The 19,111-nt window shown below is 50.6% G+C and overlaps 1 protein-coding gene across 3 annotated transcripts in view; it reads right to left on the minus strand.

Annotated features, from left to right (window-relative positions):
• Positions 1-19,111, minus strand: part of Mgll (monoglyceride lipase) — a 91,494-nt gene that overhangs the window by 34,607 nt on the left and 37,776 nt on the right. For all 3 annotated transcript variants that reach the window (XM_063237802.1, XM_063237803.1, XM_063237801.1), the window contains exon 3: positions 17,758-17,864. In XM_063237802.1, coding sequence (XP_063093872.1) covers positions 17,758-17,864 — 107 coding nt within the window. The remainder of the gene's footprint in view (positions 1-17,757; positions 17,865-19,111) is intronic.

Consider the following 19,111-nt stretch of genomic DNA (forward strand, 5'->3'; position numbering starts at 1 on the left):
GGTGTTCTGTTCTGGACTGTTGTCAGGGCTCCACATCAGGCCTCACTCAGCTGCAGCCCCCCCAAATTCCCCACAAAGCATCTGCTCCTCCCGTCTCCCTGGGCACCTCTCTGCTCGCTATGTGACAGTGTTCCTGAGTCCAGAGTGTCCCAGAACAATGTGGGGAGGCCTCTCTGACAGAGCAGCTGCCTCTCTCAGGCTACAGCTGCCTCCAGGGAAGAAGGGGCTGTGGCAGATTCTTAAGAACAAAAAACCGGCTGGAAGATCCCAGCACTCCAGAGGCTGAGGCAGGCGGATCCATGAGCTGAAGGCCAGCCTAGCCTCCACAGTGAGATCCTGTCTCAGAAAAGCCAAAACCAAACCCCAAAACCTTACTGATCTGTCATCTGGACACACACACACACACACACACACACACACACACACACACACGCCTGGAAGAATACACCACAGAAAACGATGCTCAGTTATCTCTGGTAATTGGGTGATGACAGCTATTTTCATTTTTTTATCCTTTTCTGGTGTTTGCCAACATTGCTGCAATGAACTGGCACTTTGTGACAAAGACAGGAGAAAGGCCTGTTTTCTTTTTGAAATCCTGTCAACACGTAGGTACAGATCTTGCAAGCACAGAAGCACAATCAGCCCACCGTCATCACTGCCCGAGAGAGGCGCAGGGCAACGTGGTCTGAGTGTGTGGTTCCCACTGGGCGGGAGGATGGCATGAAACTGAGTGAGCTGGGAGTGCGAGGGGAGGGAGGGGTGGTGACAGTCAGCTCAGGAGCCCTTTCACACACTGAGGCCTCCAGGGCCTGGATACGTGCTGTCAAGACAATTCCCTAACCTCCAGTGAGACCTGCCTGGGACAGCAAAGCAATTATCAAAAGCCTTCCCAGGAGTGCTCTGCTGGCTGCCATCTTCTGTGCTCCCCAAAACCCTAGAAGGGCCACGGGGTGGGGGTGGGGCTGACTGAGAGGCTCTGACTTCTCCCTCTGTGCCCAGCCCTGGCTCAGCTCCTCCCAGGTCGGCCAGACTCCTTGGGGAAGCCTTGCGGGAACCAATGCCACAGTGACTGGACATGAAGCCTCAGCTCAAAAGGACTCACGGCTTCTATGTGGTCTCTTGAAGCTGCACTGCCACCAGGCTCACAAGCCTGGGTCATCCTGCTGGATCAGCTGTGACACCTTCCAGGCTCTGTGACTCCTGTCACCCCAGCCACCAGCCAAGATTCCTAGATGGGGCTACAGGGCCCAGCGCCAAGGATCACATTCGAGAACCCAGCCCACTCAGTGTCATCAATGAAGTTAATGGTTGCTGCCTGCAGCGACAGAGCTTCAGAGGGTATTTGTTACATAGCCACAGCTGGCTGACTGCCTGGCCGTGGCAGTTAAACTGCCCTCAGGAACTTCTTTCTAGGAGTGAAGCTCCAATAGCAGAACAGGTCAGCACGGGTGCAGGTAAAGAGCTGTAATGATACTCGGTCTCCTAAGATCTCAGATTCCAGAGCTGTCGCTTATTTTAGGAGACAATTCACAAACACAGTCCCTCGGTCCCTCACACTGCCCACCTATCCCCATCTCCACGGGATTTTGTTTCATGGCCTTCCCTAGCCACCCCAAAAAGGGGCTTCTCCTCCCTCACAGCACATCTTGGGGCCAGAGTGACAGCAAATCCTGGGCCCTGGTGCCACTGAGGACCCTTGTGGATAGGCGGGTGGGATTCTCCCGACGTCTGTGATGGCAAGGCTGGTCTCCTGTGTGGGACAACACCCCCAGTGTAGAAACTGAGACGATCGAGTAAAGGGAACAGAAGGTGAATGCAGCCTGCTGCAAAGCCAACGCCTGCCCCCTGGACTCTCCCCTCTCCCACCCGTCCAACTCTCCCGTCCCTCCTCCACAGCCTTCTAATGGACCAACACAGGTTCCCACCCAGTTCCCTGGGAGCTTCCGCGATGCTTGAGAGGGAAGGGAGTAACTCAGACTGCATGAGGAAACCTCTTCCTTTCAGGGAGCAGTTCTGTCCTCACTGTTACAGCCCTAAAGGGCAACGCAAGGAAGAAAGCACCTGCACGGCGTGGCAGGGTCAAAGAATCACTCCTCGGTCGGTTCTTGCCCACAAGGGACTGAATCTGCACATGCTTGAGTCCCTTAGGAAAAGCACGCACTATTTACAGATGATCCTGCAGTATCCCCACACACTTCACATCGTCTTTACATGACTTACGACACCTCAGGCAACGCAAGTGCCATCTCAACAGCTGTTACGTCTTACTGTTTGGGGAACAGCAATGAGGAAAAATGTCTGGGGGTGCGGCTTAGTGGTGAGCACTTGCCTAGCACAAATGAGGCCGGCGTTCCATCTGCAGCACTGAGAAAAGGAAACGAAGGGAGGAAGGGGTAAGGGAGGAAGGAATTCTGCAATACTCAGTCCAGATGCCATCTTTCTCTAATGTCTTCAGCCCTCGGCTGCTTGGATCTGGGCCCCAACACTGCCTGGCTCTGGGCCCCAACACTGAGTGCTATGAACTACTCCGTGCTCCCCACAGGCACATGGTGTCTGCTCCCTGCACTGGGAGAACTGAGTCCCCAATCTGTCACTGTAGCCAGAGAGGCTGCAGCTTCCTGGGCGCTCACAGTCTCGATCTTCAGGAACAGTCCCCGGGCCACCTTCCCACAGCTGGGCCCACAGGCAGCATGGTCAACGCCTGTTTTACCAGGACAGAAACAGGCGTGGTGGCTCAAGGGCTCAATCTGCACCCACACCTCTTTTTGGGCACACTCCTGCTCGGTGCATCCTAGACAGTCCCAGCTGCTGTGAGGAGGACAGAACACAGCACGAGATAAAAGGAGACACAGAAGCCTCCCCCATTCCCCCTGGTGAATGCAAAACTTTCCCCACAACGGTCAACATCCAGTTGCCTAAGTGAAGCCTGAAGAGAGGCGTGACAGTTCCCAACGGCGATGAACAGCCTCACTTATGATGCGGTGCTCCCAGAAGGCTAACAAGGAAAGGGACGCCCTGGGAATGCGTTTCTAAGATTTCTATCTGGGCTAACGCAGCCCTTTCCCATCTTCATTCTGTTACAAAGGCCCCAAGCCCTCATCTTCACTGCTGATTCTGCTGTTGGAAACTTGCCCCTGTCCCTTCCAACAGCAGATTCAGGGATATCAACACCCTGCCACTCTTGGATTCCTGGGTCCACCCGTCACACTGCACCTGGCATGGTGGGTGATGGGCCTGGTCCCTGTGGGCACCGCTGCCATCTCTACAGGCCAGGGCGTGGGTAGCAAGGAAGGAAGGTCGTGTATCATGAGCAGGAGGCACCCTATCTTTGCTGAGGCCAAGGAGGTGCTGTTTCAACCAGGTCTTTCCCTGCGCCCAGTAGCCTATCCACACCTCCCGGCCCTGGGCATAAGGACAGGGGTTGAGGGCGCTGCCTAGTGAGCTGTGGTGTGTGTGGTAATGCCTATGTACCCCAGATCTTTAGGTGGCTACAATCCCTAGCTATATGGCATCTTGTTTTGAAAATTCATTTAGCCAGTTGGGATGGCACATAACTGTTATCCCAGCTCCTCAGGAGGCTCAGGCAGGAGAGTTACAAATTGGAGATGGGAATGGGCAATTTATCAAGATGCTGTCTCAGAATGAAAAGATTTTGCAAAAAGGGTTGGAGGCACAGCTCAGTGCTCCCTGGGTTTGGACTCTAGTTGTGTACCACGTACACAGCTCCCTGCACACCCTTGAGAGGATTGTGGAGAGCCTTTTCTATGCATATTTCTCTGCAATTTGGGGAGTTCCTAGACCCTGAGGCAGGGACATGCTGGACTGGACTGTCGCCAGCTGCCCTTGAGGACATGGGGCTATTTTTCAGCTCACACAACCTTGTCCACAAGGAGATGCCCAGTCTATTGCTCAGTCTCAGAGAGAAGAAGGGAAGATGAAACCTTAGTTCAAACAATTTCATTCCTCTTCTGCCACTGTGACCCAGGAAGGAAGGACCGGGACCAGAGTCACATGCATGTGAGCTGCCTGGGGGAGAGTGCAGTGTTTGCTCACAGCTCCATCCTGGGTGACACAGGCCACCTGCGCCTGGAGAGACACAGACAGCGGTCTGTCCCAGAGAACTGAGGGATAGGCACCAAGGGGCCAGACAGCAGCTGCTTATGAGTGTAGTAGGGACATGGAGTTGGGGGTGCAGACTGTCATAAGATTTCATAGTGGGGGACCCACTGAGGGCCTCAGCAAATGTATCAAATTGTCTGGTGCCTCAAGACTCCATCTCATGGACCAGAGTAACTGTGCCACAGGCTCAATTCACCTGGTCACCCATGCCGTCTCGTACCCCATGGGTTCCTTTATTATGCATGGCCTTTCCCCGCAAGTCCACACATTGATCAGGGACTCTACGACTCTACGGAGATACTCAGTGGAGAGAACAGCCACCCCATACACGGAGTGACCAGCAGACCCTGCTCCTTGCCTGCCTCATGTCCATTCTCCCTCCTCAGCATCTTGCACCTGATTCTGTTCAGTTCAGCAACGGGCCCAGGTGAAGCACTCTACCTCCCAGTCTCCTCGGCATGCAGGCGCGGCCACGTGACTCTGCTCTAGCCCTGGCAACAGAAAAGGAATTCAACAACGAAACTTCCGGAAAGGCTTCTGCACTTAGGGTATCTAGAGTAAAAGGGAAAGGGAAAGTGAGAATGTCTGCAGACTCCCAGAGAAAAACCGAGTGGCACAGCAGACAGCAAAAGGCTGGTTTCTTGATAACACGGTTCAGCCATCATCTCAGGTTATACTGTTACATTGCATCTTAACATCTGCGGACTGTCCTCGAGCTGTCCAATTACCACCATGTTACAGTGCCCCTTTGCTGTACAGATCAGCCAGTCCAGAGCCCACACCTGTGCTGCAGGCTGATGTTTCTGATAATCCCCTTCCCTGATCTCTTCAAGGCCAGTAGTAGCAGCCCTGCATCCCAGAGCCCACGAAGCTACTCAAGCTGGCAGATCCTGAACCATGAATCATGTCTTCCCTGCAGACCACAGCAAAGCACTCACTGAGTTTCCCTTCGCTGCCCTCTCAGCAGACCTGGCTCTCTTCTCTGCACGCCCAGCAAGCAGTGCTGTCTCCCCTCCTGGGAGCTGTCACAAAGCTTCCCCACGGCAGCATCACCTGGCCTGCTGGCCTCCTCACACCAGAATAAAAACCCAACCTATGCAATCTCCAGAGGCCTCTTCCTTGAAAGAGAAACAAACTTTCTTCACAAGCAACCCATGGTTAACAACCAGTCTCTATTCTTAGCAACCAAACATAATTTCCAACTGATGGAGAAATCACAGACTAAATACACTGCGGCACACAAAAAATGACACGTGTCTTAGTCACTTTGCTCACTGCTGAGATGAAACCCCTGAAACACCTGCAACTAAAGGAGAAAGCTTTAGTGTGGATCAAACTTCAGTCCGTAGATGGCCAGCTCTGGGCATGTGGAAGGCCTGGTGGAAGACAGCTCCTCACGGCGGGGCAGGTAGGGAGTGGGAGTGAAGGGAAGAACTGGGGAGGAGGAAACTCTTGCAGATCATGGGCCCAGTGACTGCCTCTCCTAAGCAAGTCAGTTTTAAGTCCCATAATCCAGTCATCTTTGGGGACTGCTTGAAATCTAAGCCATCACCATAACCCATGTACCACCTCCAATCCCCATGGACAGCACCCTTGAGGACAGAGGCCTGCTCTGGAGTGGGGTGGGCCTGGGTCTTTTCTAGAGTGACTTCTGCATCCATGGCCTGGATCCTCAGGGATAATATGCATCCTCATCCTACAGCAGCTGGGTGTGGCTGTTGACCCACTTTGCCCAGAGATTGTGAACAGAAATGACGCTGAGATAGTCTGAGTGAGATGCCAGAAGCATCCACCCCAAACAGAACATGACTAGAGCAGCCACTGGCCCAACCTGAGGCTCGGAGCCACAACCAGCCCAACCCAGCTGAAAGCAGTTGACATACAACTGTATGAGAAAGATGCAGCTGTTGTTTTAGGTTAATGATGGGGGTGTGTGTGAAATTTGTTATGCAGCATTACTGTGGTCATTGCTGACTGAGTCAAGAAAGCAGGCATCTACAAATGCTGATTGATTTCGAGTTATTTGATTGGTTTTTAGTTGCTTATGAGAAACAGTACCAATGCATGCACAGATGCTGTTCAGCTTTCAGTGAGATTATGTCCTGAAGGCCCATCATGGGCTGAAAATATCTTCTGTAGAAAATGCACCAGACTGAGCCACAGCCTAGTGGCACAGGGCCCGGGCACAGTGGCAGCCTTCTCGGTGAGCTGCTACTCACAGAAGCTGCTGCTGTCACTGCTGCTGCCGTCCAGCCCCTTGAGAGAAGGATCATACTGCCAGGCACAGTGGCACACGTTTATAATCCCAACTATATGGGAGAGTTTGAGCCCAGCCTGTTTAACTTAGTGAGGAGAACCTGAAAGCAAATTTTTTAAAAAACTTGTTTTAAAGGGCTAGGGATGTGGCTCAGGGGCAGAGTGTGTAATGTGTGAAGGGCTGGGTTCCATCTGCAGTATCACCAAGAGAGAACAGGAAAGGAAGAGGGTGAAAATACTAATCATTGGTCTGGAAAAAGATAACGATTTGAAACTCAAAAGCACAGTTTCTGTGGCTTCATATCATTGAAAATCAAACAATTATAGGTGGAACCATCTCAAGTTGGGGACTGTCGACATCTAACGTGCAACACACACACGACACGCGGTGACATGATTCCTGTATCCAAAGAGCCTGTGTCTCTCCTCCCAGCACCCTAGAGATCAGCTTGGGGCCTGTGGTAAACTGCAGCCACAGCCATGTCAGAGACGAGGGGGTGACTCAGGGATAAATGGAAAGCCCAGAGACCTGGGGACAAGTTGGCACACCATGAGAGCATGGCAAAGCTGGGGTCCCTGCTACCAAGAGATGCTCAGGGAAATTCTGATCCAAGCTCAGTATCACCTGGACTCACCCATGTTTGTCACACATCATGGACGCCTTGTAAACAGCCAACATGAAAGCAAGAAAGGAGGGGGCTGGGGGTTTAGCTCAGTGGCATAATCACCTGCCTTGCAAGCAGGCAGTCGTGAGTTTGATCCCTGGTACCGATAAAAAGAAAAAAGACAAAAAAAAAAAAAAAGAAAGCAAGGAAGGCACAGATGTGCTTATACCTGCTATATACCCACCATACACATCAGAGCATGTTATGCCATCAAATCAGGGTGACAGTGGCCTTAAGCCTCTGATTCCTGTCTTCCATATGAGTGGCCCTGTGTCATTCCTGTCATCTCTACCACTTTCTCCTTCTCACACCATCTCCTGGGCCCCCTACCCCAGGACCTTTGCATGGGCTGCCAACCCCCATGGCTGCCTGGCTTCTCCTGAGCACTGAGATTTCTGCTCCCGCCATGCTCCATCCTGCCTGTTTATTCTCCATGACACACAGTCTTCTCTTCCCTCTTGCTCTTTCAAAGGTCTATGAAAAGTCAGGTGTATATTACAGAAAAATAAAGAGAAATGGCTCATTAATGTCAAGTGTAGGCACCAGCGGGGTGGGGTGAGGAGAGAACCATTCTTTAAGAGGTGCAGAAAGGCTGAGCTGTGAGGGGTGGCTGCCACCTGACAGGTGAGAATGGCTGCCGGCCCCCATCCCCTCCTGATGACAGAGTGCCCGTGAGTCCTGGCTGGTGGGCCTGCCCTGTTTAGAAGTCAATCCAAGGATGGAAGGAGAGGATTCAGGTCCCAGATGATGCTACTTCCTCCACACACTGTTCCTTTCCTTTTTTCCTGAGATACTGGGGAATGAACCAGGGTCTTCACACTGAGCTACAACCCTTGCTCTTTTATAATTTTTACTTTGGAAAGAGCCTTGCTAAGTTACCACGTTACCCAGGCTGAATTTGAACTTTCAATCCTCTGGTCTCAGCCTCCCAAACTGCTGGGATCACAGGCGGAGGTCTCCACACACGGACTCCTACACATGCTTCAACCTTGAGGACTCCATGATCTCTGAGGCGCTTGGTTCTGGGGTCTGTGGAAGCAAGGGGTGCCTGGCCTGGAGCCCCCACCTGTGCCCCACAGAGCCCAGGCCTTGGAATCCATCCCAGGGGCCTGCAGAGAAAGCCACCGCAGCACAGGGTTCTTCTCCCTATTTGGCAAGAAAGTTTCCACTGAATAAATGCTCCAGTCTGAGCGACGTGTGCAGTCTGGCAGCGTCTGCCAGTGACTGGGGAAAGAATCAGGGTGTGCTGTGGCCGCATGGCTTCGGGATGCTGAGCGCAGAGACGGGGCCTGCGGACACCCAGGAGGAAGGGAGGCTGCAGTGGCCCAGGAGATGGTGGCTCATGGCATGGAGCCAGGGTATCCGGATGAAGCACCAGGCCCACTGCACAGATGGGGAAACCACAGCTCAGTAAGTCACTCAGGCACAGACCCGGAGCCAGGCTCCCGATGGCCTTAAGGTTTCGGGGTTGTCTGCACAACAGGATGCTGCCTGCCTGCTATATTGCTGTGGGAAACACACAGGCCGGCTATGGAAAAAATGACTGTCACAGACAGGATAAATATTTCCCTACGGGAGACAGTGGTTTCCTTTTCTTTAACCAGGGCCTACTTTCCAGTCTGAGTTCATACCCATACAAACACGATCCATGACCTTGAGCTCGGGCAGTTGGAGAACTCCCAGCTCAAGCCGAGGTACCATGGCTAGCAGTGTTTGCCAAACAGCTATTTTTGTGCTTGGTAGTTGGGATAAGGCAGAGGTCAGCGAGGCACGGCTGCCACCCTTGGCACACTGCAGTCTGGGGTGGAGAAACTGCTGTGAGGCCCCGGGTCGGAGGGACGGGTGTGCAGATGATCCAGCCACCTCTTGTTCGCCCACCTCAGGGACACCAGCCACCGGCCCTGGGAAGGAGACATGCTTCCCCCTGAACCTTGCACCCCAGACTCTTAACAGCCTTGGGGGAGAAAGGAGGGGAAAAGGGTGCAGATCTGGGGGGCAAGGAGTCCCCACTACCCCTTATGACCTAGGGACTTTACTCTGCCCAACTGGAGAATGGGCACAGGTAGCCGAGCCACATATGTGGTGTGCAGAAGGGTGGGAAATGCCCAGCACTCTGCTGTGGGGACAGCAGGGACCTGGAGCACGCACAGCTCGCCTCTCTGTCATACTAATCGCCTACTTCAAAGCTGACCTGATGATGAAACCTGGCGAGGTTTACAAACGCTTTGCTTCGATGACCAAGGCCCAGAATTAATGAATCTTAATTAGTTCAACACAGACATCGCCTAGTCTGTGAGAAACCTTATTTATTTAAAAGTCAAAGTTTTGCTGTGGCTCTCAAGCTCCTGCCTCAAACAATTCCTCCTGCCTCAGCCTCCCCAGTAGCTGAGACTATGGCACATACCATACTCGGCTGAGACATCTTCTAAATACCCACAGATAAGCTGTATTATCATCACATTTAGAAATCACACTAGGCATGCCAACTTTTCAAAGACAGGGCATGTGGACGCAGACTCTGGTTGTTCTAAGAGCAGTTACCTTGTCGTAGACAGTATTTGTGGGGTGCTCACGTGAGCTCTTCTACCTGAGTTAGTTTACTGAACGCCCTTTTAACTCCCTACTGACAGATTTTCAGTCTGCTCTCACTACAGATGAAAAAACAGATTCAGAGAGGTTGGCTAACTGGTCTAGGGTCACACAGCAAGTAAGTGGTGGAGCTGATTCCTAACCAGATCTTTCAAAGTCTTTGTATTCCAAGGTAGCCTGCACACACACACACCTCACAGTCAGGCCCATCTTTTCTTAGATTCCAAACCTTAAAAGCAGCATCCTTGGGCACAGAATCTCCTTCCCCAGGATCATCTAGTCTTTCTTTTTAACTAAGAGTCCCATGTCTTATTTTCTTTCTCCTTCAACAAGTGAGTCACTTACACATTTCAAAGGCTGCTTCCTCCAGAGACCCAGAGTCATGTCTGGTTTTTTCTCACCAGAAAACCTTCAATATTTGCATCGCGGGCTGGTTGTGCCTGGGGCAGATCCCTCTGCAGGGAGAACCAGGTGGCAGAGGGCTGGATGGCAGGGGGTTCCCACAAGCACCCAGGAGGTTTTCAAGCTTGCTCGTGCCCTGGTGACTCAGAACCTGACTGTGCCCCACCTGCCGCCCCCAAGAGCCTGCAGGCCATGAGCAGACTCCAGGGCTTTGACCAACATTCTGTGCTAGCCGCAGGGTGAGTGTCCGTGCTGACCATGTCAGCAGTGGGCACAGATCCCTTGGTTTCACCAGGGGGCGTCGCAGGGAGCCCTGGGTGCTGTCAGAGCTCTGCAGCACTGGGGCCTGTGAGGTCAGTCCCCATGTGGGAGGCACAGGCAGCTTCCCTACTTCATGTTTCTTAGAAAATGAGCAGGAAATATTTCTGTTCGTAAAGATGAAAACTACCAACTTCATCAGAAGGAGCTGGGAAAAAATGACTTTCAGGTGGTGTCAAATGCACAGCAAACAAGAGGTCTGTGTGCTAAGTCTGGAGGTCTCATATTACCAAATCAGAAATTATAAAACAAAGGTTTAGTAACAAAAACATCTTGTTTCTGGCATAAAAACTGACATTCAAAAAAATGGGACAGTAAAAAGAATTCAGAAAGAAAAAAACAAAACAAAACAACAACAACAAAAACATCTAACCACAAACCACTTGAATCTGTCAAAAGAGCCAAAAATCTAAGTCAGAGAATAGACAACCTCCCTAACAAAAGATGCCTTTTCCTCTCCTTCCTATTTTCCTTCCCTCTTCTGGCAGTAAGGATTGAACCTGGGGACTCCCATATACTAAGCAAGTGTTATACCATTTGAACTACATCCAGCCCTTACATTTTTATTATGAGATCGGGTCTTGTTAAGTTGCCCAGGCTAGACTTGAACTTGTGTCCTTCCTGCCTCAGCCTATGGAATAGCTGAGCTCACAGGCATGCACCACATTCGTGGCTTGATGTTCCTTTGAAAGCAGGTCTGTCTCGTTTGCTGTGCTGGGGCTCTCAGTTTATGTCATCTCCAGCTCCTCATCCTCAGAACGTGGTCGATTCCCACACACTAGCTGTCCAATCTGCTTAGTGCAACACAAGGTGTGTCCTTCCAATTTAACTGCCGATATGCTTCACCCTTCTTAGTGAAAAGCCTATGCAAAAGCCACCTGGGGTGCTGCTGGCCACCTTCCGCTTGCAATTTGCCATATTCCACTTCCTCTCGCTCAGTCTGCTTTCTTCGGGTCCTTTCCTCCTGTTCATCTGGGTCTCTTTGTCTGCCAGAAAGGGAAGCATTGATGAAGAGTGCTGCAAGCTGGTGCCCTCAAAAAGAGCCTTTTTAGCTGGGTGTGGTAGCACACAGCTGTAACCCCAGCACGTGGGAGGCTGAGGCAGGAGGATCCTCTCGAGTTTGAGGTCAGGCTGGGCAGTGTGTACAAGGCCAGCCTGAACTACATAGTGAGACCCTGTCTCAAAACAAAACAAAACAAAACAAAACAAAACAAAACAAAACAAACAAAGCAAAGCAAAGCAAAGCAAAGCAAAGCAAAGCAAAACAAAACAAAACAAAACAATAAAAAAAAGCCTTGCAGAACTTTGGAGAGAGTGGCTTTGTTGGTTTCTAGCATCCTGGAAGTCAGCAGTGCCATGAATAATGCAGCACCGTGTGGTATCAGCCTTTGTGATAAAGGACTTATTATAATGAGTTGTTTCCTTTCAGCTCTCAAGTCGCAGTTTAGCTCCTACAGAAGCCTCAATGTTTAAGCTTTAAGGCCTCTATCCCTGAGATTATCCAGCTCCCTCCCAGCAGGCTCCCCACTGCCCCCATCACCACCAGCACCACCAACAGTGGCTCCCAGCTGCCTAACCCACAGTCCCTGTATCACTGCACCCACCTTACTCGGAGGTGCAGAGGAGCCCTGTGAGCGCGTAATAGCACCCAGGTAAGACTTACAAAGAGCGTGCCCAATTCACTCACCCACAGGGCAGCTGTAAAATACCAGTGTGTTTGCTTTGTTTTTGTGGCTGACGGCAAAGATTAGAAAATGAGAAGCACACTTAGGGCTGGACATGAGCCTGCGGGGCTGTAAGGGGCCGAGCCCTGTCTTCCTCTTTCCCTTTCACTGTGGAAGTACAAGGGAGACAATGATGCTTCTTGAATGAGTGAAAGGGTGGATTTTAAAATGAAGACTTTGGGCTGGCCATGGTGATACCTATAATCCCAGCCCTCTGGAAAGCTGAGGCAAGAGGATTGCAAATTAGAACCCAGTCTGGGAAACTTAGCAAGATTCTAAATATTAAATAAAGGCTGAGGATATAACTCATGTGAAGTCTTGGGTTCCATCTCTAGTAACACACACACACACACACACACACACACACCCTGAAGTGTGATCAGTACCTGTGAATAAAGAAGCATGAGGAGGAGGGGAAGAAGGACCAGGGAAGGGAACAGTAAAGCCTGCAGGGGGTGCTGAGAGTGGCACCCCCCCCCAAAGGTCACTAGCATGCATCAGCTCATCAGATCCTTGTCCCTGGGCCCAAGTTGGGTCCCCATGAAATCAAAACCATTAAAGGGTGACCCGCTCTGTTATTTCCACCCTCATGTTTACCAAGGCAAGAAAAACTGTCAACACATTTTCCAAATATTTCCAATGAGAGTATATTACTTGTAACGGATGGCAATCTATTTTAGAATACATCCCTCCAGGGACAGTGACTAAAATCTGTCTCCCTGTGTAGAAAACACACATACATCATCGTTCTCTTTTTTCCCCTGGATTTTCTAAGTATTCTTTTTCTGTCCCCTCAACGAGAATCACACCTAAGGCCGCCCACAGCTGTCTCTCCAAACTTCCTCTTCTCTCTCCCCCTGGGTATCCCCCGCCACACACACCCTGCATTAGCACCTTCCCTCAAATATTTGCAGATGATTAATTCACTGTTAATCAGTTGAGGATGGTTCTCTAATACTCTGTACACAAAGAGAAGTTCTAGCCCAGCAAGCACATTTTTGCCAGTGGTTTGTGTTCTCTGTGGTATTGGTGAGACTGGGTCTGGGGCTTCTGGCCACTGTCTGGGTACCCTACCTAAATGAGCCCTACAGGGGGCTGGCGCTGTGGGCAGCAGATTCTTGATGACTTCTAGGATGTTCTGGCTGCAGCTTCCTGTCGCCTCTCCCTGGAGGACCTGTCCCTGGAGAGTTGCCAGCCTTCCTGGCCTGCGGTCTGCAGTGAGTGGCCAGGCATCATGCAAGACCAAGGGGTTTCCAGTGAGTCACCGGGAGCAGCTGGGGGACCCAGCGACTGCATTTGGGGCGGCCCCAGTTTCTACTGTGCTGCATTTAGAATGCCACAGTACACATTCTTCTGGGGTTTCCAGCCACAGCTGGCCACACCTCTCCTAGCTCTGGTGGCCGCCCCTGCTCCCTGGTCCTGGTGCTCTTCCTGGCAGCCACCCCATCCAGCCTGCTCCAACACTTCTCTCCGGACCCCGTACTCCCTGACCTTTTGGGCTTCCTTGCAAGGTTGTGGAGGGTATTCTGCCCTGCATGGACACAGGCAAGTGATGCTGAGGAACGGGAGAGTCCTCAGACCTTCTTCTTACATGGCCTTCTCTACCTAGAATGGTGCTGACCACACGGACAACCCTTGAGCGAGGAATCACTGGGCTATTTAAAAACCCCAAAGATGGGCCAAGAACATGGCTCAGTGGTACAGCATCTGCCTGGCAAGCACAAGGTCCTGAGTTCAATTCCTAGTACCCCAAAGTATCCCCCAAAGACACCAGAGTTGGGGATGAGGGAGAAAAGGTAGGCATTGATTTTCAGTGACGCTCCCCTAGGGATGCCAAGGGCACCAAAGTGAGAGTGTGGCTCTCTGTGATCAATACCCCTCCTCCTGGCAAGCTCCTACTCAACTGACAAGACCAGCTGCTCACTCCCCACCACCTGGGGACACCCATGTGACTCTGAGATGCCATGCCACTGCCTCAGCAACAGGCCTGTGTCTCCTCTATTCCCACGTGGTATCCACATCACCCACATGCTCCCTTGACAGCAGCCCCAGACCGCTGGCCACCAGCAGACCAGGGGGATACCTTCCGCAATGAGGAATTCCAATTGTGGATACTTGGATGTGTATATCTTATTACTTTATTTAAAACATTTCTGGACTCATCTAACTTGGTCTTCACTGAATTCTGGTCTGATCAGAATTCTAATTCTGGTCTGATATAATCTCTGATCTGATCTTCTAGTCATTCACCAAACACTAGTGATGTCTCTAATCTCTGCTTAGTCATGGGCTGTGCTCTAGGGGAAAGGCTCAAGGGGTACAGAAAAAGGACAAATGCACAACGTATTAAGATCCAGTCTGTGCCGGCCTTGCCCACAAGGGAATAGTTACCAAACAGTACAGTGAGGACTAGACAAAGTGATGTATTTAGAGAGGAGCTGCTTATTGCTCCTGGGGAAGACAGGCCTTGCTACCTTTAGGTCAGGAGTCACTGCCCCTGGCAGTCCTCCTAGTACAACACCCCACCCACAGTAAAGGTACAATTAGAGAGCTGCATCAACACTTATAATGATGCTAATAAAAACTATCTCCTTCAATCTTATGAAAGAACACGAGGATGGATGAGATGAAAGCCGGTGTGACTCAGCTACACATTCAGAAAACATACTGAATAGGAAAGACAGAAAATAATAAACTCTTAAATAATAAGCTACCACCAACGTCTATCATGAGCTTCTGTCTCACAGAGTCACGTATTGTTCCAGTTAGCCTCCCTTGCAGCTAGCTACAATCAGGGGACACCAGTGCTGGCTCGGCTAGGAAAGATGGCTGTCCTCACCCGGGGGAGCCCTGCCCCTTCCCGTCCATTATTTCTGCTTCCTGTCTCTTATGACAGAACTTCCTGCTTCCTGTTCCAGGTGCCTTGAGAATTAAGGTCAACAGTTAGTACTTTTTGTTTTGTTTTGTTTTCAGTACTGTGATGGAACCCAGGGCTGTTCTCCTTGTTAGCTACAGGCCTTTCTTATTCCTTGTTTTGAGACAGGCCTTGCTAAGTGACCCAGTCTGGCCTTGAACTCTCAATTCCCCTGCCTCTGTCTCCTGAGTAGCCAGGACAACAAGCTCAGAGTTATTACAGTTTTACTGTTGGCAAGCTATTCAAAACTCTGAGGTCATTCTCTAAAACCTCAAAGGTTAAAACGTAACACAAAGCTAAACTGGCTACCCTCGTCCACCCAGAGAGCTCAAAAGTGTCCATCTTTCTGCTTCAATGGTGATTCAGATCAGTAACTGCAGGATTTATCGGAAACCAGTGTGCTTGTAGACTGGGTTACAGAAATCTGTGATGAGGCCACCACAGGGCAGCTCCATCAACTCTATAAAACGTTTTCCTCTATTGTTTCTTTTCATCTTGGCAGCCTCGAGGGCCTGAGAGAAGACCAAGCTGGCAGCAGCAGCACGAGAATGGGCACCCCAGGTCCAGACTCCCAGCTTCAGCTGTGTCGGCCCTGGGCAGAGCCCTGGGGTGACAACCATCCAAGCACACAACATGCCAGCTACGTTGTACCGAAGCAAGAAGGGGTACCATCCAGTTGCCGAATGGGGAAGTTAAGGTGTGGGATGAATGAACAAGCCTCAGGTCAGACAGCCGAGACTCCCTGTTGAATGGAGACTTGGGCCCAGGTGGGAAGTGGTTACAGTGACACTGGGACAAACTATAGCAGCAGGGAACAACAGTTCACTGTGACAGGTCTGGGCTGACCTGGCACCAGGGTGATCACAGGCCTTTGGCGGTACTTTCCGCTATGTGTGTCTACACATTAGCACGCCTCCAAGTGCACAGTGAATGCCTCACCTTCCCCGGGCAAGTGGTATTTATTTCCAAAAGCTCTTTGGAACACATGAAGGCCGTGTGTGCCTGTGCCTGGACACTTCAGCAGGACATCACAGAAAGAGCTGGCCTTAGAAGCAACAGCTTAGGGTTCCAGTCCTGTCACACTCCCCAGCCAGATGGGAATAAAGCAAGCATCTCCAACCTGCTTTCTCCTGCTCACACACCAAGTCATCCCCATCTGCAGACACAGAAAGTCCCCTAGGCTCATTTCCGTTTCCTGAATCAGGTGCCTCCCTTAGCACAAGCCAGAGAAAGAGTCACTCTTCCAAAGAGTCACTCTAAGAACCCAAGTCAGGTGAACACAAATGTCCATTTTCACCCCTTATTTAGGAGACTGAGGACAGTCTTGGCCCCATGTTAGCTGTTAACTCTGGGATCATTACAGGGTGGGGGAGGAGTTTCTTTTCTCCTTTTATTCTAAAAAAGGAAGCCTTTTGAAATTATTTTTCCAAGTGCATCAGTCAGACAGAAGAAATAAAGCACAACATTTACTTAATTCTCCAGATTTGGCCAAGTGTATCTGATAAGAAGGTGGCTGACATCAAGATGCAAGATAAAAATTTGCAATACGAGGTGCACAGCATAGCTGCGCTTTCTAACCTTTATGGAGACAAATGGGATCAGAACAAATTCATCCCTGTCTCAGGCCCTTATAAGACAGTGTGAAAAATACTGAGTGGATAATGATGCAACCCACAGCAAATGCCCCCGGGATAATCCTAGCACACCATTTCTCAGTCTCAAATATTCCTGGGACAGCCTGAAAAGCTCTGAAGACCATCACACCAGTAATAGGGAAGAATTGGTCAGTGTTCTCCATCACGAGGTACCTACATACATCTGCTTTAAAAGGGTTCTTGGAAAATCAGATTTGCAGATTTTGATGTTCAAAATGTCCCAGCTGGTGCTGCCTCGCGTGTTAGCTTTCTCTCCTTTCCCAGGACTCTCAGGCCCTGCCCCAGCTCCCCTGATCCTCTTTCTCCAACACCTTTAATCATCTGTTTTCAAATCAGACATGACAGAAGCGGCACTTCAGGATCTGGGCTGGCAGGGCAGAATTTTACACTGAGGTTACGCCATGCTTGGCCTCAGGGAACTTTGACAGAGACTCTGCAGCTGTGGGGACTATCGCAGAAATGACAGACAGCCACAGGCCAACTTGGGCAATGAATATTGTGTTGTGATGGTTGTTGTGGGCTCTGCTGCATGACAAAGAATCAGCTAGCTTGAGATATGTACCTGTATGTGTGTATGCAAGCTAGTATATGTCTGAATGGGTATCTGTGCACACATGCTACGTGAGTGTGTGTCTGTGAATTGTACATGTCTGTGTGTGGAAGTGCATGTGCATGTTTGATGATTTCTTGCAGCCAGGATGACCTGGTGAGACGTTTACACTCTCCTGCCTTGGAATGCTTTGTAAACTCTTGTGTTGGGTGAAGTTTAAATTGAACTTTCCCCACCTCACTGTATCCATCTGAAGTCCCCAGGGAGAAGACCATACTCTATTTGCAGAAGCAGAGCTCTGTAAATCCAAGAATGTTTTGTGGCCCAGGGCAGGTTGTTGTAGAAATTTATCCAGCTCTGAGTTTCCAAAAGATTTCCAATTAGCTTACATTTAGTCTCAGATGCCACAGAAACTGCTGATCACACAAATTTTTCTGCCTAGATAGCTATGTGTTTTTCCAAGAACAATGTACAGAGCAGAGCGCCTTGGAGAAGATGGATGGAGGTGGTGCCGAAGAGAACGGAGCTCTCTGGCCAAGGCAACAGTGCACCAGGTACTCACCGTGATCGTGGGCGAAGGCCAACAGGTCCAGCCCCACCAGCATCTGAGCCAGGTCCTCATAGCGACCACAGTGCTCCCCGGCGCCATGCGACACGAAGACCAGGGCCCTGAAGAGGCAAGAGAGGGACCTATTAGTGAGGCTAATGTGAGAAGGGTGGGGGGTCATTTTTGTGTTGGTCTCTGCAGGCAGGAGGACCAGGGCCAACCCTGGCCTCCCAGTGAGCTCACTGTGTGCTTTACTTCTTTACAGATGATAATGAGATTCACAGAAGCAGTGTGAACTGCCCAAGCCACACAGCAAGCCGGTAAAATACATAAATCAGAGTACATCACCACTTGGCTGTCAGGGGTCCAATGGGCTGCCACAGGGCTCAGGACACAGAGGTCAGCTCAGAAAGACTAGGGCCCTTGGCACACACTTCACTGTGCCATAGCTCTGGACACTCGCTTGCTGCCTGGCTCCTCCATTTCCTATCTATCCAAGGTTAGCTCTCCAAGGGCAGGAGCTCCAGACACATCCCAGCTCAACAGTAAAAGCAGGGTCTCAGAGTACACAAGTTCTGCAGTCCTCTTTCACGAGGGGTGTTAGTCATACTATCCTGACTGCCTCAATACTCTGAATCAGAACAGTTCCCTTTCATGGTCATTTTGACTTAGGGAAGAACTAGGAGTTGCACAGTGCCAAATCCAGTGAACAGGTGGATGAGGACACAGCGCCATGTTTTTATGAGCCTGCCTTCCCACTGGCTGGCATTCGGCAGCAGCACTTACTTATTCTTGGCCACACCTCATATAGACATGAAAAAGGACCTCTGCAGCTGCTTTATAAAGTGGCAAAAATGGGTAGGTGTGCTGGAAGCAAGGGAGATTCATGGCCATGTGTCCTTTACTATAATAGTCTGTTAAAAATATGAATATGCACCCATACATTTTGATCACCCTGCATATACTCCAAGGCCTGTGCCATTTCCACGCTTCCTCACAGCCATGCTGTGTAACCTGGGGAACGGCACTTCTCTGTCTTTGCAGCACTGTATTTTATTCTTGGAGCAGCTTCATTTTTCCAAAATACTTCTGGCCTCTGGCCTCCCTACCCTTTCTTAAAACATAAGCAAATCCTCCATGCCTTCTAAATGGCTCCCCAGCAACCTCCATTTGCCCAGACATCCATGGGAGCCCACAGCCCAGCCCTGATTCTTTCCTTGTTTTCCTTGGTACCATACAGCATGATTGAAGCCTCCAAACCAGCCATCATCTGCCCACCCAGAAAGGCCAGTGCCCCATGGGGTTGAAGATTCAGTCCTCCCATCTGTGGGGACTGCAGGAACTGCAGGAGCGATCCAGCAACACTTAA

The sequence above is a fragment of the Cavia porcellus genome, unplaced genomic scaffold (genome assembly GCF_034190915.1).
Source record: "Cavia porcellus strain 051 isolate PalLab524CR breed Dunkin Hartley unplaced genomic scaffold, mCavPor4.1 scaffold_27, whole genome shotgun sequence".
Lineage (NCBI taxonomy): Eukaryota > Metazoa > Chordata > Mammalia > Rodentia > Caviidae > Cavia > Cavia porcellus.